This window comes from Drosophila navojoa, chromosome 2, assembly GCF_054131105.1.
Source record: "Drosophila navojoa isolate 15081-1374.11 chromosome 2, UAZ_NAV_1.0, whole genome shotgun sequence".
Classification (NCBI taxonomy): domain Eukaryota; kingdom Metazoa; phylum Arthropoda; class Insecta; order Diptera; family Drosophilidae; genus Drosophila; species Drosophila navojoa.
Window position 1 is genome coordinate 16,242,659 of NC_142890.1, and position 25,595 is coordinate 16,268,253.

Here is a 25,595-nt window from a genome sequence, read left to right on the forward strand (position 1 = left end):
TTCTTTGCTGCTGTCGCTATTTATTGTCCCAGTGTCTCTGTGTATGTGTGTGCGAGTCTCTGTGTGTGTGTGCGAGTGCGAGTGCGAGTGCGAGTCTGTGTGCTAATTGTGTTGGCCAATTTTTGAGCGTTGGCTCCCGCTTGGCGAAAATTGATACAATGTGTAAACAAAACTAAACAATTACGTGAATCGAAATTGAATTTTCTTGAACAACTGACCTTGCGGCCATTGAGATAACGATAACAGCAGCTGAAGCTGTGCCACAATTAGAGCAATGGGCGGCTGCTTGATGGGCAAAGCCAATAAAAATGTAGGATAGTGTGTCAGCAAAATACACACAAACACACACACACACACATACACATACAGGCTGAGATTGGCATGCCATGTGCGGCATGTGTACGTGTAAATGACCGGAAACTGTGCTCAAGTGCCTAGGCCAGTCCCCCTCCGCCCCCCTCCGCCCATCCTCCAGCAATCCTACCAGCCAATCGACTACTTCACAGTAGTTCTGGCTGAGTTCTTGGCTCTCTACTTCTCTTTTTTGTTGTTGTTGTTGCCTTTGCTACTGTCTTGGGGCAGCACTTCAATTGTCAAATTGTTCTTGTTTATTGTTGCAATAGTTTTGTTGATGGACAGGTTTGAGTCCACTGACTGCTCCATGATGCTGTGTGTGTGCGGTGTACACTCTGCTCGCCTTTCACTTGTTTTTAAAGTGATTTTCGCAGACGTAGTCGCTTTTTATGGCGCTTGTCGTTGACGTTGACGTCGTCTCCGTTCGCACAAGCAAAACAAAACAATCAACACGGAAGTCTTTTTTCGTTGTTTGCTTGTTGTTATTCTCGTTCTTTCTTCCATTTTGCTTTCTTTTATTGTTGTTATTGCGCTCAGCATGTGTGTGACTCACTATCTTTCTCTCTCTCACTCTCTATATATGAGTCTGTGTGTGTGTGTGAGTGTAAATCAACGTGGCCTAGTGCGCTGCTTGAGGTTGACGTGCGCGGGCTTTTGTGTGTACGATTTCTTTTTCTGCTTTTTTTTTTTTTTTTTTTTGTTTCCAGCGCAGCGAGTTTTATGCACAAGTTGATTGTGAAGTGTTTTAGCTTTTGCGAGTTGACATTTAAGTTGTTTTTATTTTATTTTTCTTACTTCACTTCACTGCTCCCACGTTCCCGCCCAGTTCCGCCGGAGAGTTTCGCAAGTAGTCGACGGCAGCTCAACCTAAGTGACTGGCCAAAAATACAACTTTATGGCTATGTATTATGGAACTCACTTAGCGAGCCACTTTTTGAAATGCTTCCAGGAATATTTTTAGTCCATGTCTAATAATATTTTATGCTCATATTTATTGAAGAGCTCTACATTGGCTTGATATACAATATTTATGGCCTTATTTTTAAGTCAATCATACAATGACATATCGAATATGTTTTTCCTGTTCAAGTAATAGAAATGTGCTTGAAAAATTGTATGAGTACTCCGATAAGTAGTCCTCGTGCTCTACTCATTAATATATATCAATTAAAAATCTTTAACATTCCAATCTTGTTTCGAAATCTATCTGATATATAAATATTTGCTATCTACATATATCCCTTATCTAGCTGAAGTTCAAGGTATTTTCACTTGCAATATAGTTGTAAAACCAGCTCAAACTTTAACAATTTCAAACTCTTTTAAAGTAAACCATCATTAAAGCTTCTAGCATCAATGCCAACTGATGAGGTTCGATTCAGAAGCAATTTAGAACCACAAATCACAGAAACTAGCTACAAAGCCAACTGTGACAGGTCGTAATACAAGCAGCTTTCATTCGAAATTGAATAAGCTCATAATTGCATTGCTCATACGCCACGTGGCAAATTGAATTCAATTTGAAATGCAAGCGAAATCGTCAAAGGGCATCAAATGCATTTATCGAAACGAAAGAAAATTCAAAAAATACAAAATAAATAAAAGTACCCACTGAACTTTGTCCCTAGTGAAAAATGTCAAAAAAAAAATACAAAAATAAATAATATGAACAGCAACAACAAGAAGAGGAGCGAGTGAACTGAATTGGGGAGAGCAATCAACAATTTTACAAAAATGTTGAGATACTCGAGGCAGCTGCAGATAGAGATACATAGATACAGAGATACAGATGCTTGGCGCTGAGCGCAGACAAAGGCAAAAGGCAATTATAGAAATATACAGACGAGCAGCAACAAATAATAAAGGCAACTTGCCATAGACAATCACAACAGCAACAGCAACAGCAACAACAACAACAAACACACCAACAATATTGTTGTTGGCGTCGCCGCCGACGACAAGTAGCTGCAAAAGTTCTGCAACGTTTTTCGCATATTAAACAAACTTGAAGTAGGCGACGGAGGCAGCGACTGTGGCAGCAGCAGCAGCAACAGCAGCAGCAGCAGCAGCAGTCTCATTATTTATTTGATTGCCCGCACAGCCAGTGCTCAAATTACCCCTAGGGAGAGCTGTACCACAGCCAGAGAGCACAAAAAATATATATATTTATATATATAAAGAAATAGAAACAATCGTCGTTGTCGGCAATGGACATAAATGTAATTAATAAGGCAAATTAATGCAAACAATAATACAAATTCATTTTCATGCGCAAATGAAACTAAATTACAACAACGTGCGCCGCCAACGATGAGTAGCTAGATTCCCCCAGTACTTTTGATGAGTTCCGTCGATGACGAATAGAATTACACACTAAAACGCATTTGCATTGATGTTTCTTATACTAAGACTCATCATATTTAGAATATTTAGAAAAGAAATATCATATATATATCGATAACACAATTGAAATATTTTTCAAGTAATAATTTTTCGCTAATGCATTGCGGAAATAGCTCATTAGTGGCAGCAAACAATGACAATGACAATGACAATGACAATGACAATGACAATGACAATGACAATGACAATGACAATGACAATGACAATGACAATGACAATGACAATGACAATGACAATGACAATGACAATGACAATGACAATGACAATGACAATGACAATGACAATGACAATGACAATGACAATGACAATGACAATGACAATGACAATGACAATGACAATGACAATGACAATGACAATGACAATGACAATGACAATGACAATGACAATGACAATGACAATGACAATGACAATGACAATGACAATGACAATGACAATGACAATGACAATGACAATGACAATGACAATGACAATGGCAACGACAATGACAATGACAATGACAATAATTAAATTGATATGCTACCATAAATACAAAATATCGAATTCTAGACGTAATACCCATATAATGTGTTTGCCAACTGGTTAATCAAGTGTGTTATGCCGACTGTCGACTAAGTGCATAATATATATGTATGTACACTAATAAGCACAGGCCACACACAATTATATACGTGCATACAACCGTACACACACAAAAAAAGAGAAAAGCAAAAAAAAAAGAAAAAACTAAAACAACAAACACATCGACAACTAAACAGTTCGTTGAGCAGAAAAACGAGGAAATCTACTTAATCACGTTTAATTAAGGTGAGTTTATAAGTAGCTGTGTGTATTAGTGTGCCGCCTATACATTAATGTGTGCACGTGTGTGTGCGCTTAACTACTTTTTTTTTTTTGCCAATTGCCTTTATTGCTTTTATGCAGAGCTAAAGACACAAAAGCACTCGCCAGGTAATCGCCGAGGCCAGGCTTCAAAGCGGTTTCGGGTCCCCTCCATAAACCAAACAGCTTTCATGTGCACATAAATGCAAATTAGGGTTAAATGTTGATGTGTTGACTGTATGTGTGTGTGTGTGTGTGTTGTGTGTATACGTGTGTGCAGCATTGCGGATTATAATAATAAGCAAGTGCTTAGCATAAATGGATTTATTGGCTGCACATTCATCAAGAGTCAAATGTTGGCACTTTGTTTGCATTAGACGCTTAGTTGGGCATTATTTCCCTTTCAGCATTATAATGTTCTCTATATATGGTGGCGCTTGATGTAATTGTTGCTGGTCAGCATCTTAGGCACACTTGGCTGGTCATCTGTGCGCTGCCCCCTCACTCCGCTTGCTATTCGAGGGACAGAAAATCATCAAGGGGTGTTATGAATGTGGATTTACACGGCTTTTCCGTATTCTCAGCTCCCCAGGGCGATAGTTGATCCCTGGCCTCAATACGTGATTGGGGTTTAGGATTTTTCATGGCCTCCAGTTCTTTTTCCCGGGTGCTACGCAACAGCATCTCCCGCGCGGCATTCAGTTCGATGCGCTGAATATCGGTTAGATCCGTTTCCGGAAAGATCTTAATGAGTTGATCGCCCTCGGACATGGTTACGTATCGCTTTCAAATTTATAAAACAGTTTTTATTTAAGGTGTTTTTAATGGAACAAAAAACTTCTTACTTACAACAAATTGTTTTGCAACGTGAAGAAAATAAATTCAATTATTATTTCAAAGCCTACTCGATGTGATTTATTTTCAGAGTGAAACTTCAAACCTGTGTTGATAAATGACGAAATTTAACTGTACTTACATTTCTGTCATTTATTTTTACTGTCACTTATTGTGATGTGCTTCAAAATATGAGTTCTCTGTCAAAATATCTCCATCCCCAGCCCAGATCTTTGGCTTACTCAAAGACTAAGTTTTAGTTCAAGTTTACAACACTATTGTATTTTCCTTTATATTAATTCTCATGGAAATTCGTAAGCAAAAAGTAGCTCTCTGTCTAGCTCAGCTTTAGTGCTATTTGTTGTTTGGCGTCAGATCTGTTTTTTTTTATTCATCATGAAAAGTTTTGTGCTTGCTCTCTGAGTCATTTCGTATTATCTCGTGCAATCTTAATAATTTGTGTACCTTTGCTGCGACGCTCTATTCAGTGATTCCGACTTCTGTTGCCAATCCTCGTTAGTTCCTTTTCTCACGCTGCCTCCCTCTCTCTCCCTCTCTGTCTCTACTTCTATCTTTTCTCTGTGTCATTGCTGTGATTGTCACATATGCGCCATGGCTCGTTGTTGCGCCACATCGAATGAGCGGGAATGACATGCTGCTGCCTGCACAGTGGCAACCTTCTGCTCATTCGGTTAATTGAAAAATCATGATGGTGCTCATCATTAGCAAGAGCTTCGTGACTTATGTCGTCCCATACAACTACCCGCAGCCGCCTCCCTGCCACTGTTTTCCATTTATGTAATCGATGCATGTCAAACAGCAAGCACAACAACTGCATGACATGTGTGTGTGTGTGAGTGTGGGTATATGGGAAAAAAAAGGAAACGGCAAGCGCAACGAAACGTAACGAATGGCTGCGAAAGGAGGAAGGGGGCTGGGGAAGAGAGGGTAGCGGGCGTGACAACTAAAACGGGGCATAAAAACCTATCAAGTTGTAAGCTCGTTGATTTCAATTTCTGAATGCAAAATGCAGTCGCATTTGCATATTGCACATACGCCATGTGGCACAGGGCTCAGCACGTACTTGGACAAAAAGGAACAACAAAAAAATTCTTTCTAATTAAGCGCCAGCTAGAAATTAAAAAACATAAAATGCCTGTCACATGACAATGTGTGTGTGTGTATGTGCGTGTATCTGTGTGTGTGGGGTTCTTTTTCTTCCCCATGCTCTTCCCTAATTGTTTTGTATTGTATAAATTTTGTGGCTTTGGAACGAGGCAAGGCGAAGCGATGCGAGACGGCGCTTTGCTTTTTATTGCATAAACAAAATGCGAGGATTTTAGTTTTGTCGCTGGCTAAAAAGTACATAAATATCAAATAAGTCACGTTTCCGGCATTCTAGCACCAGCACCCAAATACACTCATCCACACACACACACACACACACACACACACACAAAATAAAAATAAATAAATAAAAGTGCTTTGTTGTGGCGTCTGCGGGCAGCGAGAACAACACATATTTATATACATATACTACACATATACATATACATATACATATACGTATATAAATAGTCAAACGAAAGCCACGGACTATAGCAAACAAAATGCTAAAATGAATGTTAAATAAAAGCATTCCGAAAAAAAACTACAACAACAACAACAACAAAAGCTCAAGTGGCGCGGGGGCTGAGTGGAAGGCTCGCTGGATTGGACAACTGGTCCGTATTCAAAAAGTTTTTGATTTGTAAAGTTATACGGTTCAAGTTGTTTGTGGAACTGTGATATTTTCACCGTACCTTTTAAGCTGATTTGCAGATTATTATCAGCAGCAACAGAAGCAACAGCAGCAGCAGCAGCGGGAGCTCTGCCAACAACAATGGCTGCAGAGTCGTTAAAAATAATGTACTACATAAATACCCTTTCTGTGGGAGAGCTCGCATATTTTAAGTGGCGCCATCTGCTGTTGTAGTTGCGCAAAATGGAATGCATGGCACAGGAAATTTGAATTTCATTAGCTTTCATTGCTCGGACAACATTGTAAAGATACCAAACAATAAGCAGATAAATGAAATTACTTTCATGCAGCCTATGCTGCGGCAATTCATCGAAATATTGTTACTTTGGACAATTTTCAATTGTGAGAGAGTTGCTAAATATTGAGAACCAAACTCAACTCGAGTCAAAGCTAAAAAAAAAAAATATATATTTTAATATCAAATCAGCTTTGTTATCTCTATCATTTATCATTTATTTGTGCATTAGTATCTTATCAATAAATTAACAGAGTCAATTAAGCTATTTAGCGTGTCTTCGCATACCCCATATATACCCTGTAGAGACAAGTTATATGCCCACCTGGCCATTCACCCAGCAGGAGCCGCAGCAACAGACAACTGCCAACTTATTTTTATGCACCGCATTTTTATTTTGCCATTCACAGAGTTTATTGTCCTGCACACACACACAGCAACACATTCACACACAGCTCATACTGTGGAATTTATTATAGACGCTTTATGTGCATATTTTTATATACACTTTATGCACGGGTCCCACAGCTTAGTCACGCAGCATGTGCTGCACTGCTGCAGTCATAAACTAAAGAAAATAGTACATACTATTTATTTTTATGCATCCTCCCGACTATTGCAGTGCTGGGAGAACCCGCCGGTTATTCCTTCCATAATCATAAAACTGGATACATCCATTGATTTAGGTTTCGTATAGAACATTCAATTGAAATCGCTGAAGTCGGCGAATATTTTATGTTGTTATCTATAAAACCAAAAACGAATCTCGTAAACGAACTGAGCTGAGCTTCCCTTACATCGCATAATACAATTTCTTAAAATATATTCAACATTTCTCAAAAGAAGCTTAGGACTGAAGAATTCAATAAAAATTCAGATTTTATCTTTAGCCTACTCTGAAGTTTATCAATATTGGCTTGATCTTAGCTCAATTATTAATATTATTATAATATATATATGAAATTTTGACATATCTCCAATTGAGCCACTCGGAAAGGGCATTTCCAGTTGTTTGTCACTGTTGTGCTACAAATAATAGAGCCAGCTCGCTTTATAGCATTTACTTTGCATTTTTACGACTCGAATTTGTCGTCTGTTGGTGTTTGCTTCGCCTGGAAGTTTAATTGAATAAGTTTTAAGCGGATTCCAGTGGCAGGCAGCTGTTGCTGTCTTTGTGTCACACGGCGTATGTGCAATGCTTAATTGAAATTCTCTAACTGCGTCCAGCGCTCAGTGCTCACACAGTCCAGCCTGATTTTTGAATAACAAATGCCACCACCAACCACAATACAAACAACAACAACAACAACTATAAATAGAAATGCGGCACACAAAAAGAAGCGAGGTGCTGCAATTTGATTGCTGCCTTTCCCCCAGGCAGATTTGCATTCATAATGCGCTTTCATAAAAGGGTTATCAGCCGAGAACGTCAAGCTTAGCATAATTGGCGTCCAGCAATTGGATTAGCGCTGACTCCACATAAATATTTTAGCTTAATTTACATCGGGCGCAATTTACGACTGGGAAATGTTTTACTAAACACGAAATTGGTTTTGATGAATATTTTGTGAACTGGCGCACATATTTTAGGAACTTTATGGAGGCCCATGTCTGCTCATGATATATTTATAAATATTTTCATAAATGGTTATTTTATAGAATTATCATTATCGTGAAATATGGACCCAGATGGGTCTGTGGAATGTGCTGTCCATTTTATGTAAATGCGATATATGTACTTAAGTTATTAAATATTTATAAATAAATGAAAAATCTATTATGAATATTCATTATTTCAAGTCATTCTGTGGAACTAATCTCTAATCGGAAATGAAAAATCTTATGTAGCACCGTCTTTTAGTTGCGGTATAAAGTTAAGGAAATTTGTGGGATATTTACATAACTCTTTTAAGCAATCTCCATCGGTTGCAATCCGCTTTTTCCCTTTATCCGTTCCAGCAATTAATTATAAATTATAAATTAATATATATCATTGTTACCCATATGGCCTTGGGATTCGAGCGGCTCGATGTCGTGACCATTTCCTGTGCAGGAGTGGAGCATCGAGTGGATCGTGATAGCTGCAATGTGCGCAACGGCAATTGCAGTGATGTGCACAGGAAGACGGCCATTTCCATATACCGATGGCTGCTGGCAGCACTTGGACGAGTTCCCTATTTTGTTTCCACCTCTGCTGAATCCTCTTTTTCTGTAATATAAAAATCAAGCAGTTGCCTTTGTGCGTTGCCTACCTTTGGGCGCTGCACGTGCTCCAGATGCTGCTGTTGCTGGCACACTCAAGCACACACATACAGAGAGGGAGATAGACAGTGAGAAAGAGAGAGAGATTCGTACGCACGTCGAAATGTAATTTCATGGCACACAAGTTTTTAATTAAATTTCATGGCAGACGATGCAGCCGAAGCTGGCAGCAGCAGAAGCAGCAGCAGAAGCAGCAGCAGAAGCAGAAGCAGCAGAAGCAGCAAAGGCAGAGGCAGCCTTTTAACATGCAATCAACAAACCACTCTGGCATGCATATAGGGCAGCCATACAACTGCATATGTATGGCCATAAGTTTACATGTGTGCACTTACACATATACATATATATATAACACATATACATATATATATAATACGCATACAAATAGCACAAAAAACTGCACCATTAATGCGTTTTTCAAGTGGCAGCTTCGGCTGCAGCTGCATCTGCATCTGCTATAGCGGAAGCAGCTGGCGAGGCGGCCATTTTGCAGGCGGCCAACGATCCACATCCGCAACTGGACAAGCCATTGAAGTTCATCCCCTTCGTCATCCTTTGCTGCGCACTCCCCCCGCCCCTCTTCGCCCAACGAGCGTCTCCTGTAATTTCGCAACCTTTCACTCTTTGGCATGCTCCAGCAGCAATCATCGTCACATAATTTTATTAAGCTCTTAGCCAGTCAGCGGCCACAGCCTGCCCGGGCTGTGAGCTCCTGCTGTTGCTCCTGCTGCTTTTGCTTCTGCTCTCTGTTTGCGGTTCACTGACTTATGCAACATACTGTCGTCGTCGCTGGTGTTGTTGTAGTTGTTGTTGTTGTTGTTGTCGATGATGCTGCTGGACAACATTCCAAGCACTTAAGCTTCATGTTGGCGACATGCTCGAGTAATGCTCGAGTTCATTTCTATATGTATAATGATCAAGGCTTAAGAGTGGAGAATTGAAAAATGGCTATTAATATGAGCATTTCATTGTAAACGGAATATAAATACATATAGTTAAATAGCCATGGCAATATTTATATCTATTAGCTGAATATTAAACTTCTTCTTAATCATTACATACGAAATACCATAGAATCTTTCACGGCTTTGCCAAATAAATATATCAGTTTTGTTGTATTTGAATTCTGACCTTTGCTGGGTATGCGCCAGTCGGTAAGGCTGCTTAAGAGCTGTAAGAGTAATACTTTCTCATTTTAATTATGCACTTGGCTGATTGACAGTTCACTTAGCCGCGCTCAAGCTGACTGCCGGGCAGATCAAATTGCATTTAGAGCTGGCAAACGGCTCTAGCTGCAGGGCAGAATGTGGAATTAATTGCAGATAGGGTATGCGGATGTCGTGGCTTCCAGGCGAACAATTTATTTAATTAGCAACGAAGGTTCGCCGAGCCTTTGCTGGCAAATCAAACAAAAATGCCTGTCAAGCTGCTTGCCAAAGACACTTTGACTTTGTTTATGGTAAACAGACAACAAGCGATATGGCCTTCGGCTTTTAGCGTGGGCGTGGCAGAAACATGACACACACACACACATACACATATATACATACATATATACGTATGAGTGCACTATAGCTAATGCAATTCGCCCGCTGGCCTTGTGTTTTCGTTGTTGCTGTTGGCTGTAGTTCTTAGACAAGCGACAGCCGCTGTCCCACAATCTGTCTGCGGCAAGCAGATATATATACACACACACATACCCATATGGTACACACATGTGTTTGTTTGCTGGCATTGCTGAGTCGCAGCGGCGAGGCGCTGGCGGTTCGGTTAGGTGAAGCGCAACAAGTTATGCAGCCGCAATTAGTTGGCACGTCCCTCCACAAAATTTCTTGGCACTAATGCCAAAACCCAAGCCACACACAGTCGACGACAAGAGCAGCAACAACAACAATCGGCAACAGCATCGGCATATCGGCGTGCGGCATACGCGGCGTATGCGTTATGCAACCCGCCATGTCCCACATCCCATATCCCGCATTCCATATTCCACCTTCGACCCAAGCAAACACACTCGATTTAATGATATTTATCTATAAGGCGCATCGAATGCCAATTAATCGACGGCATTATAGCTGTGCGATTCGACAATTGCAAATTTATAATGAATGCGATGGACTATTCAATAATAGTGAACAATTAAAAGCAAATTGTTGTTATTGAAAAACATGTTAGTGCTCGCTGCAGTAATGCACGAACACTTGAGACACTTTGGCCTTTGTTTCTCGTACACTTTACAGTCACTGAATGTCCGATTGATTGATTGATGGTCAATGAACAGTCCAGAGAACAATGTGGGGCTCATTTTCTTTTGCATTGTCTCTCGAGCTGTGGCAGGATGTCACAGTTGATACGAAAAGTATTCAAGCGTAATGCTGATACATGCCTAGAGTGTAAATTGCGGTGCGGCAATTGAATTTTGAGAAAATACGATATTTGTAAATAAATTTAGGTATATGCAAACGAAAGAATTTGTGTGTATATAAGAATAATCTCATCATGATGTGTTTACACTAAATTGAAATATTTATAGCGCAATATGATTGCACATGTGTATATTTTAATAAAATATTTTTTGTAATGAATAATAAATTTCATACATATTTTTGGAAAATGCTAATGCAATTAAAAAAATAATAATAATAATAATAATAATAAAATAAAAAGAATTATGACTAAACTTTTTCTACAAAATTTCTAATAATATTGACCTATTTATTTTTGCTCAGTTTATAATTGATTTTTTTTTTTGTATTATTATTATTATTATTTTTTATTTTTTATTTATTTTGTTTAACAGTATTACTAATAATCATTATAATGGAATTTAATGTTTCATACATCATATAATTATTTTTTTTTTTAATCATCTCGAACCTTATTTAATTTCATTTAATTTAGTATTATTTACAATGCTCCCATATTTTTTAAGTATAACCGAGTCAGCTGCATTTGCATTAAAATTCGTTATTGTAGTAGTAAAAATATTTTTATTTCATTATAATTACGTTTGAAGAGCATGCCGCAGCTAGGTTAGTAAAAATTTCTTTTATGATCTCATTATTTTAAAATGAAACTTTCATAAATGCCAAAGTTTTTAGCATGCAAATGAGTCTAATTTCAATGCGTCTATATGCTGAAGGTCTATTAAATAAAGTAGCTCGGTCGACTCGAGTATATACACATATATATGTATATATAGAGCGTGTGCTGTTAAAAATGAATGCACATTAGAGCTGACCTTAAGAACTGACGACGACAGCAACAAGAACAACGTTTTTGATTACATTCATTATGCAAATAGATATACATAAATATTAAGCAAATTGAGTGAAGAGCACTCTATATAAAAATATATAATACACATACTTACATATATATATATACATTTTTACTACTCATTTGCGTGTGTGTAGTGGTGTGTCCAGCAAATTTATGTGGCAATTAACAACACTCTGTGTGTCCGCAAAATATTCATTAAAATTTTCCATTGTTTGGCACGAGCAGATTTTTGTGGCTTATCGCAAATGCAATGTGTCTTCAGTTTGTAGTTGGGCTTGTGTGGGGTCTCTTGTGTAAATTTAGAAATTTATAGTTATTTAAAAATTCAGGCAAGCACACACTCACACGTAGATGAGTGTGGCACTTTTGTTGCCGAATATGAATAAATTATCGGTCCATTGTCCATTGCTGCTCGAAACGTAACCAGCAATGCTCCAGTGTCCTACGGAGAGAAGCTTAAGCCAAGACTTTGGTCAAAAGCGACACGGATGCGGACAGCCCGGCAGACCACGCACACACACGCACACACACGCACACACATGGATCTAAACTAGTTGTGGTAACAGGCAGGGCATTGTCTTAGCCTCCTCGACTGCCCACACTCCATGCGAGCCGACTCGACTCGACTCGAGTCGAACCCTTGCAGATGCTGTTGACATGGCTTTTGTCATTTTCTGGTTACGGGCAAGCGAACAAAGCCAAAACTCGAAGGAACGATTGGAAGTGGTGTTCGGGTCGCTGGCATAGAAATGGGAATAGCAACGGGACGGGAATAGCATTCAGCTGCATGTGGACATGGAACGTGAGCAAACTTTGACTACAGTTGGTGCCGTGTTGTTTATGTTGTATCGAATTTAAAGCACAGCTAAAGCGAGAAACGAAAGAACGTAAAGTAGAGTTGCAGGAGTGGGGGGAGCGTAAGAGAGAGGGAGAGAGTCACAATGGGCAAATTTAGGCAATTTGATTGCATTAATTGCACTTGCTATGCGATCCCCGGATAATTATTGCCGTATTTATTTAGAATTCCATTTTATTTGGTCTAAGTGGCAATTGCCAGGCAATAGATATAAACAATAATTTAAATTACATGTAGAGAGTGCGACTATATATAGATGCAACATGGCAATTAGAGATTCACAGCAAAATTTATTATAATATTTGCTTAGATAAGTTTATCTAATCTCCTTTAAAATTATTTAAATCTCTTTAGTTTACTTATTTAGCAGCTCATTCAATTTCCTATACAATAAATTGTTTAACCAAATTGAGCAATGCTTTCTGGATTTATTCAATTCATTTGGGATATTCATATGCACCTAATTGATTAATAAATGTATTATTAATTTGTGAGCAAATAGATTGTCTTTGGTTTATTAATCGAGGGCACGTTTCGGCTCTTAGCAATCAGCTCAATGGCTGCTGCGAATTCTATAAAACAACTTTAACTACAGTTAAAGCCAAGTTGGAACATTTCATTTGTTGTTGCTGTTGTTGTTGCTGGTGTTGCCGGACAGGAAAAGTTGTCGAAAACAAATGCAGCATTTCAATTAAGTTGCTCTGGCAGCTAGCTAAAGCTGAAGATTGAACGCTCCATCGGGAGCTGCGGCATGGCCAAAAATGCGGCAGAGCCCAAGTTGCTCAACAAAGTTGAGCAGCTAGCCAAATGGCCAACATTGCTCATACGACCCGCCTCACCCGCTGCTCACAGCAGCTCTCGGGCCCTGCTCCTGGACACAAAATAAAAGGTGGCACAGCCAAGTGCTACGGCAAATGGGCAAATCGTTAACATAGAGCCAACTCAACAGCTCACCAGCCAGCTCAATGGACAGGATTTTATGGCCAGAATCGCAGACTCGCTGGCTGACTGACTGACTTGTCCCGGCTGGGCAGGGCCTTCAGCTGGGGTCTTCGCATCGCATTTTGGTTTTCATTGTCAATTGACACTATTGCAACTTGCACTCAGCGCCGAGCTGGTCAAATTGACCGCCTCCTGCTCATGCTACTCATGGTTGTGCTCGCGTTGTGCTGGCTCCTGCTGTTACAGCTCCTTCTCCTGCTCGTGCTCCCCACTCCTGTTTCCGGTATTTTCGCCTCCCCTGGCGTTCGTGTGGGACGCGCGTTTGTTTTATGGCCCTGTGGCAGCAGCTTATTGCAAACGCTTTGCTTCAATGTGGCAACGTGTACCATTACCCAATGCATTTTACCACTTTGTTTACGGGCCAACTTTCGAGCGCAGCTGCAAATTGAAATTTGTTGCAGCTTCCGCTGGAGGTTGAACGCAGCACTTGCGCTAATTAATTGGCATAGCAAATTAATATTAACTTTAATGTGTTTAACCTTGATTAATGAATAATTGACGGACAGCTGCAGCAAATGACTAAATGACCAAATGACTGACGGACTGCCGGGCTGGCAGGTACGTTAACTTAAAGGCAAAACGAAAAAAAAAAAAGAAAAGAGAAGTACATAAAGAAAATGTTGACATTTTTGGCTTCATTAATCATTTAAGCGGGTCGCACAACTTGACAGGGCAAAAACAATGAATGCGGATGCTTTGCCTGGGGAAACAGGCCAAACGCCATCACAACTTTTTCGTCCCCATCGCCTGTGGATTATTAATTACACAAATGGAACGGAGACCGGGGCCACCTGGCCAAATATGCAAGTCAATAGCACGTTAAGTCAACAGCAAACGATATATAAAAATAAAAAACGGATTAAATGATGAAGAGGGGAAGCGCGGTTTACCGAAAACCTAAACACAAGACAGCAGTTTCCGTGGACACATAGCTATGGCAGGCACTGTTCAAACGTAGTTCGGCTCGCTTTCATTCTATGAAAATGTTTTTCTTCTGGTAAATATGCACGCATTTCAATTTTGCGTGCAGCAAATAAGCTTACAGCAGCTCAATGATGCATTTACCGGGAAAAATGCATGCAATATTATTGTGCCACTAGCTTAAATACACAAGCGCGTAAACACACACACACACACCCACACACGCTCACACTTATCGATAAAACGCCACGGTTCGATGGAATTCATTGAAAGCATTTCATTTCAGGAAAATTGCGAGCAAAAAATATGTGCATGATGTTAAATAAGAATAATGTGACGAAAATTAAATAAAATAATATGTGCATAAAAAAATATATAAAAACGTAGAGTAAATATACATTTACTTTATTACTATGCAAAAAAATACATATATATATTTAAAAAATAATAAATATATGTGCATAAAAATGTAATATTGATTTTAATGCCATAAAAATGCATGATATATACCACAAAAAAAAAAAAAAATTAAATCAATAAATAAAGCTATTACCTTAAAAAAATATTTAACAAGTAAGAAAGCTCTAGTCGAGACTGCTCGACTACGAGATCCCCTGAACCCTACAAGCAACTGATATTTCAAAAATAATTAGCAAACACACACGCACACACACACACACACGCATACATACAAATACACGCACACACACACGCATACAAACAAACACACGCATACACACACTCACATATACAGGCGATTGCGCTTGGGTTGCGCTGCAGTGTTGGCAATATAATGAAAACTTATTTAATAATTTAATTTCTAAACGTACGATCGTAATGAAACTTTCAGAACGTAATCATAATGTTAAAATGTATGTGTATACCGAAGCTCAAGTCTCTAGTATTTGATATACGACTTTTACAAAGATGAGGGTGAGGGGGTGGATTTAGGTGTGGGGGGTAAATTTTAACAAAAACCGAAACTGTATAAAATTCATCTTAATATACATTTTAAATTTGGAGACTCTAGCTTGAAAGATGTAGGAGATATAATTATTTAAGTGATCTTCGATAAGGTTTTTTATCGATAAAAAAATATCGGAATGAGTTATCGTTTTTTAGTGATAAACTCGATCTGCGCGTGATATATACGGACATTTTAAAATAAAGTTGAAGTCTCTAGCTCTTATATCTTCTGAAATCGACGCGTTCATACATACGGACGGACGGACGGACAGACAGACGGACAGGGCCAAATCGACTCAGCTTGTCGTCCTGATCAAGAATATATATACTTTGTGGGGTCTGCCACGCCTCCTTCTGCCTGTTACATACTTTTAACAAAACCATTATACCCTGATTTCCCATTTTCAATGGGTTCAGGGTATAAAAAGAATATATATATATATATATTTTTATATATTGTAATTTTTATAAAAGATAATAATAATAATAATAATAACAATAATAATAATAATAAATTTGTATAAATTAGCTTGAAGGCAGAAGAATAAATTTCACTTAAATCTCATAGATTATATAAAAAATATTATTTAACGATTATTAAACATAGTTTTTATTTACCTTTTTGCTTCCCTGGTTATTGAAATAAATTGAGGAAAAGAAAATTAGAAGTATGCTATGTCTTCAATAAGCATATATGTATATATAATTTTAGAAATTTTTCCCAAAAAGAAATGTCTTTAATGGAGTGCCAAGCACTCGGAATGTCAATGCAAAACTGTATTTGTAATGTAAAACTTATTTGATATACATTTTAGCATAATAATACAGCTTTTACCTTTTATGCAATTACAACAATTGTGGAATAGATGTGTTATTGCGATACATAGTAAAATGCACTTTTCTCGTACAGCTGGACAATAAATGTTGGCATTAGCCAACACTAAAGCACTGTCACACAATTTAAGGCAATTATTTATTTGGCCTCCGAGTCCGGCACACTGACTGCTTATCTTGACAGCCATTAAATGGCAGCAGAACGTACGGAATTTCTGATATAGTAGATGTGTCCAGGCTCTGTGTGTGTACATACATATATATGTCTGTGTATTCGCTTTTGGCACGCACCGTGTCCATTTTTGGGGTTAGAAGCGTGACCAGATCCTGTTTGTAAACACACTGGACTCGCCGGACTAAACATGCGAGTGCCTGGTTATCGCGCTTATCACGCGACTCTTTTGCTCTATGGCTGGCAAAATGTGTATAATTTTTATCGGCCAGCCTTTGGGGGCTAGTTTAGTTTATTGACCCAACAGGACAGACGCCAACTAGGTAAAGTAACAGGCTGGCAATTTGTTATCCCTGTCGATGGGCCATAAATTCTGTCAGTGTATTTTGTGGATGTGCTAGGCAGCTTCAATTTTCATGTGAGCTAATTTTGAGTTAAGGTTGAGATTCGTTTCGGTTGTCTCTAAATATAGTACGCTCTCTTTCTCTCTCTCTCTCTCTCTCTCTCTCTCTCTCTCTCTCTCTCTCTCTCTCTCTCTCTCTCTCTCTCTCTCTCTCTCTCTCTCACTCTCGTTCCACAAGCACACACGCCATGATAGATGATTTTGCTTTTTGTGTCTAATAATAGCTCTTCATTATTTGGGCTCTCGCATCCCTCGGGTGCCCGGTCGTCCGTTTCATTAAAATTTTCGCCTCGACGTAGGCAATGTATTGACATTTCAATTAATTAAGAGCCTGGAAACAGCGCTACGCGCTGACCTTTGGCTGACTACGGCTGATGCTGTGTGGCCCAGGCATTGACAAACTACAACAACGACAACATCAATAATACTATTATGTGTGCTTAGACTGAACTCTCTCTCTCTCTCTAAAGAAGAAAAATCGTTTTAGGAAAAGGTCAGGCACGGCAGCTAATGAATTAATTACAAGACAAAATGTCTTAAATCTGATTTCCATTGAACTAACAAACTTCTAGAGTCTGATTAATCGCGCTTGCAGTGTGCATGGCTTAGCTGGAGTAAAAATGTCCAATATAAATTTAAATTTTATTATTATTTATATTATTTATTATTTATTTCATATACTTGCATATAATTTTAGCTGGCATATTTCCACCAAAGCTATCAATATAATTTCTGTTTGGCATTTGAATTTATTTGCTGGAATTTCTCTGATAAAGGCACTGAGAACTTTCACAACATTTCAAATGCCAAAGAGCGCCAGAGTAAAGTTGACTCCGTGAATTTCATTGAATTTCTCGTCATTTCCTGCAGTGCACTTTGACCTTTGCCGTGACGCGAACTCTTTGCTGCACTTATTCCGCTTCCTGTGCGAGCAGAGGCGCACACGGCAAATTTCATTTGTTGTTGACTGCCAATTGGAAATGTTTATTAAATGGCAGCCGGGATGAATGTTAAAGTTAAGTCTGCGGCTGAGGTGGGCTTTATGCAAATCCTTGCGCTACACACACGCGCGCACACAACTAAACTGCAAAATGCTACTAAGCCCACTTACTTACAATTTAGCAAGGCAAAAAATGGATGCGAAAATCATAAAAAAAAACACACACACACATAAAAAAAAAAAAAAAAACAGAACAGAACAGAATGCTGCGAAAACGAGAGTGTCAAAATTTTTGCATACATAAAGAGACGGGCGAGAATAAAATGAATCCAGCTTTATGGCACGCACACAGCCGCAGTTGCATGCAGGCAGAGCAACAGAGAGAGAGAGAGAGAGAGAGAGCGAGAGCAACACACAAACGCAATACTTGACTTTATTCCGTTGCCAGCAACGCAAGTGCCTTAATAGTGTGCGTGAGCGTGCTGTGTGTGTGTGTGTATTTATCTATGTGTGTGTGTGTGTACTACTTTCTCGCCGTTATACAAGCGGGCGGCACAAAATCCAATCAACATAACGAGCTACAAGCGCCGCTGAGCGGCATAAAATGAAAAAAAAAGTAAATAAATACTTATATACACACGCCTACACACACACACACACACATACACCACACTCACAGTGTTTAAGTGTGCGTGTGCAGGCTCAACACGCTCGACATGCTGCTATTTGGCAGTGTTGCGAAACACTGCACGAAATCAGTGCTGCTTTCTGCTGACGCCTTAAGCCTGCGCTCACCCCTCCCCCCTTCGCTTCAACCGTTTCACGTCCCACGCTCGCTTCTTTAAGACTCCGAAACCGGAAAAAGGGTAGACCAAAGCAGAATGCCCTGATGCTCCAGCATTTGCGAAATTATTGCCGGAATAATGCCCTATGCCATATGCAGCACTTCCTCATTGCTGGCTCAGTATTTGAGCTTAGCAAGCAAAAGCATTTCCCTTGCTTTACTAAAGTCCTTCGGCTGTGACCAGCAATTACACACGGGCCATCAACTGTTAAAGTCCCGAAATGCCTACGAGCAGTGTTATAAAGCGCTACTCTGACTAAAGTAGAAGCAGGTTATTGCTAAGTCTGTTCTATACATGCATCATACGAAGCACTTTATTTCATATTTCTTCTGAATTGTATATTAGAGAATGCTGAGAATCGCATTCCTGTCTAGCTCATACCAACTTATCTTGGGAAATGAAATATTTTCATGGAAAACTTATTTAACCTATGGTAATATTGTCAGCTATATGATATACCATTTTATTCTAGTTCCGATTAATCAGATTAGCATGGCATAATTCCAACTTCCGCTTAAATAATTGCTCCATTTCTCTCACTCTCTCACTCTCTCTCTCTCTCTCTCTCTCTCTCTCCCCCCCCTCTCTCTCTCTCTCTCTCTCTCTCTCTCTCTCTCTCTCGCTCTCCCTTCCTCTCCTTCTGTAACATAATGAACTGCCATGCTAAATAGCCCTATTAAATTATCTACCTCTGCTCAGAACTCAGGCGAGTGGCTTTTGCAGCAAACAGGCAAATAATTCACAACAATTCACTTAAATTTAGAAGCAATTTCATTTCTATAAATAGATAATGTAAACGGACCAGCAGCAATTGGCAACCCTGCTGTGAACCCATTGACTGTCCATCCATGTAAGACCCAACTCTATATATCTTTTTGCTGCCCATTAATATTGTCCACAGAGCCTTTTGTGCTGGGCGTTCATTCAACTTATAGCCAAGAGCAGTAGCAGCAGCAACAACAACAACAACAACAACAACAATCGCTGTGACAAGCGACATGCAAAAAAGAAAAAATGCCGGCATGGAACTGAAACTGAGACGCAGTGAGTCCTGCCCAAGCCCAAGCGAGAGAGTGGAGCTTGGGGGTTGGGCATGGGGCCAAGGGAGGCAGACAAAAGTGTAGTAAAAACTGTGCGCAAAAGTGTGTCGACTTGGCAACAACAACAACAACAACAACAAGAGCAACAAACAAATGAAATAAAAGTAAACCCATTTACACCACAGCCAGAAGAACGATGAGCAGCCCATGAACTGTGAGAAGGGACAGTGGGTGTGGTTAACTCTATGTGTGTGTGTGTGTGTGTGTGTGTGTGTGCTGGACGGGTGTGAGATGCTGCGGTGGCGCCAGCTGCTTGGCAAACGGCAAATGTGGGGCATTTGGCAGTCGCCGTTGCAGTTGCAGTCGCCGTTGCAGTCGCAGCTGCAGTTGCTCCGTCACATTGTTAACTTTCTTTGACAGCGGGCCAAAAACGTGGACCACCCGTGGAATGAATATCAGAGATGAGAGTGTATTGCATCAACTTTTACTACAAATTCTGTTTCGTCACGTCTTCTCCAGTCCTATCGCTGGGAAGTCATCTCTGAGTCATGTCAAGTCACATCAAATTGAATTTTATATAATATGTTATACAAATATACAGTCAATATAAAACTATCAGTATACAAGTATTGCTTGTGAAATTGTCATCTCTAAGAGGCCTTCAAAGGTAGTCCTTTCTATTTTATATAGAGCTATGATCAACGAAACTAAGTCGAATCTGATGCAAAATTAGATTTGACATGTTAACTCGGCTAGATATAAATCGTACTTTTTTCATATCATTGAAATCGTTAGATCATACTAAATAGGAATTTTCATTTGTGTCTTGGTGGGTCTTAAGGCTTAAGAAGTTCTGTATATATTATATATGTATATATATTAAATTTTAAATCTAAAATAATCATTATATAGCTTAGCATCTCAGCTGAAGAGCTCTCGGCTCATTCGTGTCACGAGTTTCTTTCCTTACTCCCAAACAAATATATAATACATTTCATAATTACTATATCACTCGTGTCACGCACGACTCGTGCTCCTCTCTATCGCTTCGAAGGCTCGATAGGTGTGCGCATGATTTAGCATGTGTTAGTCGCTCGCTGCTGCTGCTGCTGCTGTTGCTGTTGCTGTTGCTGTTGCTGTTGCTGTTGCTGTTGCTGCTGCTGTTGCTGTTGCTGTTGCTGTTTTAGTATCAGCTGAAAAACAGTCAGCAGGACTGACATGACCAGACGAGGCCTGCAATGCAATAGCAAAAATAACAAAAATGACAACAGCACGAGCAAAAGCAACAACAACGATAACAACAACAACAACAACAACAGCATGAGCGACAGCAACTTTGTGTATTTATGGCACGAAATTTGCAGGCACAGCAGCAAATTAACACAATGCGAATCCTGGCCAGCCTGTTGCCTTTCTCATGCCGATTGCGTTAAATTGATTATTTGGTTGCACAGCAGCCAACCACACACACACACACACACACACATCCACAAACACACATACATTCCTATCAAATACAATACATTCAATTCCGAACGACTTGGTCATGGCCAACACCATTGCATTGTTGTCCTGCCTGGTGATGTCCTGGCCCGCTGTTCGCTACTCCCTGCCCACTGCCCACTGCCCACTGCCCTCTGAGTGCTTCACTGCTGATATGCATAAAAGCCGCATTCCGAAAGGAGGCGTGGCAGCCGCACACGCACTTATCGGCATTCACAGCACGTCGGCACTGACGTGGCCCAATGGAGTGCACAAAAATGCTTATAAAGGGATTAATTCGATTGCAATATTCACAGTTGTATTGGACCGCACTCCGGCCATGGCTTCAGCTTTCCGAACGTAGCATCGACTTCGCTTCTGCTGGCACTCGCTGCCCATTGTCGGTCAGCGGCATTGTTTTAATTGTCCGGCTCGTAATGATTTTTTATGGCTCTCACCACCAATAACAATTTGCATACAGCTTTTTAATCTAGTCTACAATCGGGCATCGTTCAATCCAACGAGTGTATGCATATACATACACGTACATATATATGTGATCTGTGAACTCTTGAAATATTATTATTGCCTTTGTGGCAATCTGTAAATTATATTTATTTGCCAGATGTTTCCTCATGTTTGACTAAATAATATTATAAAATACAAGCAATTTTAATTGCCCATTTTCTACATTCCTTTTACAGCTGCCTTTATAAATGTCGATTTCTGTGGATTTGTCATCTCTATTAAGTCTCATATGTCATAGAAACATTCCCAGCAATATTTACGGGCATTGTCTAAAGCATTTAAATATCTAATTGCACACACACACACACACACACAAGGCTCAAGTGTTAGCTGACCATTTCAAAAAGACGAAATTTGAATACAATATACACATACACCTATAAACACCCATACACCTATATACGCATACACCTATACATAAATACATACACATATACATACATATAGTTACATGCACAAGTTTGTGCTTCTCTTCTTAATTGGTCCAATTTGATTTTGAATTAAATTTCACACGCATCGAGTAAAAACGTCTCCAACTGTGCGTGTGCGTGTGTGTGTGTGAGTCAAGGTGTGGCATTTAACATTTGAGAAATTAAATTTGGACCGCTTCAGTGGCAATGCATGCGTGTGCATGAGAAGGTCAGGTGCAGATTCAATTTATGGGAATTAACATGCATTAAGATGTCTTGGGCAGATATTCAAATAATTCGTTTCTGGCGCATTAGGCTAAGACAAATTATGGTGACTGGAATGCCTGTTAATAATATTAACAATTCACATTTTCTCTTGCAGTCCATTGACAGCCTGAAGCAGCGGCTCATCCAGCTATTTGGCATCGATCTAGACATCTGGGCATTGAGCTTGTGCCTAGCCATGGGCACCGGACACTACTTCTGGGCGATCTTCTACTTTACCAGCCTGTGCAGCGCTTCCCTGTAAGTAGACGTCTTCCTTAGCGAACATGCATCATATACAGTAGATGCCAAAAGTATGCCACTCTATGTTTTCACTTTTGTTCCGTTTTTCTTTCACGCTTTAATTTTGTTGCTTTTGATTTTTGACTTCATGTTGCACTCGAGTGTTTGTGAGTGCCGCTCCAAGCGGGCAATTTGCATACAAATGCCGTTAATTTTCCAGATGGCCACGCCCATGGCCCAAAGAGGCTGTAGTGCCTGGCACACGCATCTAGAGTGTGTGTCGTATATGAGATACATGATATGTACATATATTTCAAGTAGTGCTTTAGTCAGTTGTAGTTCGCTTATTCGCTTCGCCTCGCCCCGCCCCGCCTCTGCCGCCTATTTACACCCATCCCAGCAACGCCCGCATTGCCATAACATGTTTTTATGCATTTCACACACTTTCACTCCTCTTTACAAACATCGTCATTAAAATGTAATTAATTTTCATGTAATTTTTGTCGGAGCATAAATTTTGGAATTATTTACGCTCAAGCCGAGGACAGAGCCGGCCAGCACACCTTTTGTGGCTGGGCTTTGTCGAGGCTTCTGATAAGTGCGACAGTGTATAATGCAGACGCCGATTCTGGGTCCACAATCGAACACACGACACTCAATTTGTATATAAAAGCCAAATCGAAAAGCCGAACAAATTTCAGCCAAGTTTCACTGCTGTAAATTATTATGCGAATATATATTTTTTTTATGCAATTCTATACTAAGGAAAATATTACAACAAATTTGTTCAGCATCTTTTTCAAAACTACTTCAATTAATTGCCCAACAACAAATTGTACACAAACCCAAAAACAAAAACAATAAAAAAAATTATAATAATAATATTGAATCAATTGAAAAGCAAAGCAAAATTAAAATTATACGTGCGTACCTATCCATATCCTGATTTCAGAGCAAATAATGCCAAAATAAATTTCCGAGAAAAGGAGAAAAAAGTCTTAGATCAAATTTTAGGTGCAGGCAAATACGATGCCAGAATTCGACCATCGGGAATAAATGGCACAGGTGAGCATATACTTTTACCAAGCACTGTATAACAAGACATACTGTACCTCTATGATAACTTCTACTAAAACTAAAGTCTTTATCATTTTACAAATTATCTTTTCATTTTTTAAATTTATACTACAATTAAAAATGCTAACAAGAATTGGTATTATTATATAACTATTGTATATTTCTAAGTCTCTGTTAAGTACTTTTAACAAAAAACAAACACAAAAAAAATTAAAAAAGCTAAATTAGTTTAGAGAGACCTCACGGTGACCTAATCATTAGCTTAGCCACATAATAATATATCATTTGAAACGCTATTAAGAAAAACTCACAATTTAAACCAACCAAACTCTATGCCAGATGGTCCCGCCATAGTCAGAATCAATCTATTCGTACGCAGTATAATGACGATTAGTGATATTAAAATGGTAAGTCACATACTAGAGTGAGCCAAAAACAAAAACAAAACAAAACAAAAAACTAAAAAAAATAAAAGTTGAAAAAAATACGAATTGATAACAAAAACCTTGGCCAATAAATTCGATAGACCCAATAGCAATCTCGCCCTATTTCGCTCGCTCTCTCTCTCTCTCTCTTTCTCTCTGTCTCACATCAACAAGCACACCATTCGATATGCAGTACACTATAGAAACTCCCCATCCATAACTAAGCATATTAAGCATATCCAAATGATTTTGGTAGTAATAACAGCGACTAGAACCACACAGCTGAATGCTCTATGCAACTCTGCTCACACACAGACACACACACACACACATACACATATATAACATATCTATATAGATAGACGCAACTCACTCACATCTACATATATACTAAGCTAAGCAATAGCTCAAATAAAATAAAAGAGATTTTACACTTTGTTTGTTTTTGCGTTGAAGTTGTGTTTCTAACTTTCTCTATCTATTCATAACAGTCTCTCTCTTTCTCTCTCTATCTATCTCTCTGTGTCCCATCCCCTCAATCTCTTTTAGACATTCCATATTGAAAATACCTAGCTGACCCTTCTCCCCCTCTAGACCAATCTCCCTCCGTTTTTAACCCTATATATAACTTTGTTTGCTGTTCTTTGGCTATTGGAATTTGCGTTCTTTACGTTTGTTTCATGTTCCACTTTCTTTTCATTTATGTTTTTTCTCTTTTCGTTCGTTCTGTTAGAGCAAAGCCACATTTATGGCACATGTATTTTGATACTCTTGTATGCATACATATCTAAAGTGCATATCTACATATACATCTACCTCCATGTATTTGTTCTATCTTTCAGTTTTGGTTTCACGCATATTTTAGAGAAAGCGTTTTTTGCATTTTCCAATTTCGTTTCGTTTGTTTTTTTCGTTTCTTGACTTTCATGTTTTTTGCCAAGGATACAATTACGCCAGCAAGCAACATTGTTCCTTCCATTGTATTCATATATATATATATATATAGAGAACTATTTGCTTATATACTACTTGCTTATATACTACTCAACTATCTACTACTACGACTACTACTACTACTACTACTACTACTATTTCAACTAGCTGCAGTCATAGCTGGCAGTTTTTGCTTTTTAAGTTCTCCTCTTTTGTGTTCAATTTGACATGCAAACGCATTAACTCTTAGACAACAAACACGCA

The 25,595-nt window shown here is 39.1% G+C and overlaps 1 protein-coding gene and 1 long non-coding RNA gene across 22 annotated transcripts in view; one reads left to right on the forward strand and one right to left on the reverse strand.

Moving 5' to 3' along the window:
- GluClalpha (glycine receptor alpha 1) overlaps positions 1-25,595 on the forward strand; it is a 48,252-nt gene that overhangs the window by 880 nt on the left and 21,777 nt on the right. For 15 of the 21 annotated variants that reach the window (XM_089265041.1, XM_089265070.1, XM_089265029.1 and 12 more), the window contains exons 2-3: positions 22,772-22,914; positions 23,849-23,961. In XM_089265041.1, the coding sequence (XP_089121167.1) occupies positions 22,853-22,914; positions 23,849-23,961 (175 nt within the window). In that variant the 5' untranslated portion in view covers positions 22,772-22,852. Of the gene's footprint in view, positions 1-3,445; positions 3,562-22,771; positions 22,915-23,848; positions 23,962-24,312; positions 24,381-25,595 lie in introns of those variants that run through there. The other 6 variants (XM_089265035.1, XM_089265062.1, XM_018112347.3 and 3 more) reach the window with 2 other exon arrangements.
- Positions 3,886-4,567, reverse strand: LOC149092191 (uncharacterized). Its single transcript, XR_016197582.1, has 2 exons — positions 4,426-4,567; positions 3,886-4,359 (listed from the first exon to the last, which is right to left on the reverse strand). It is a non-coding gene; the product is annotated as an uncharacterized LOC149092191 (long non-coding RNA).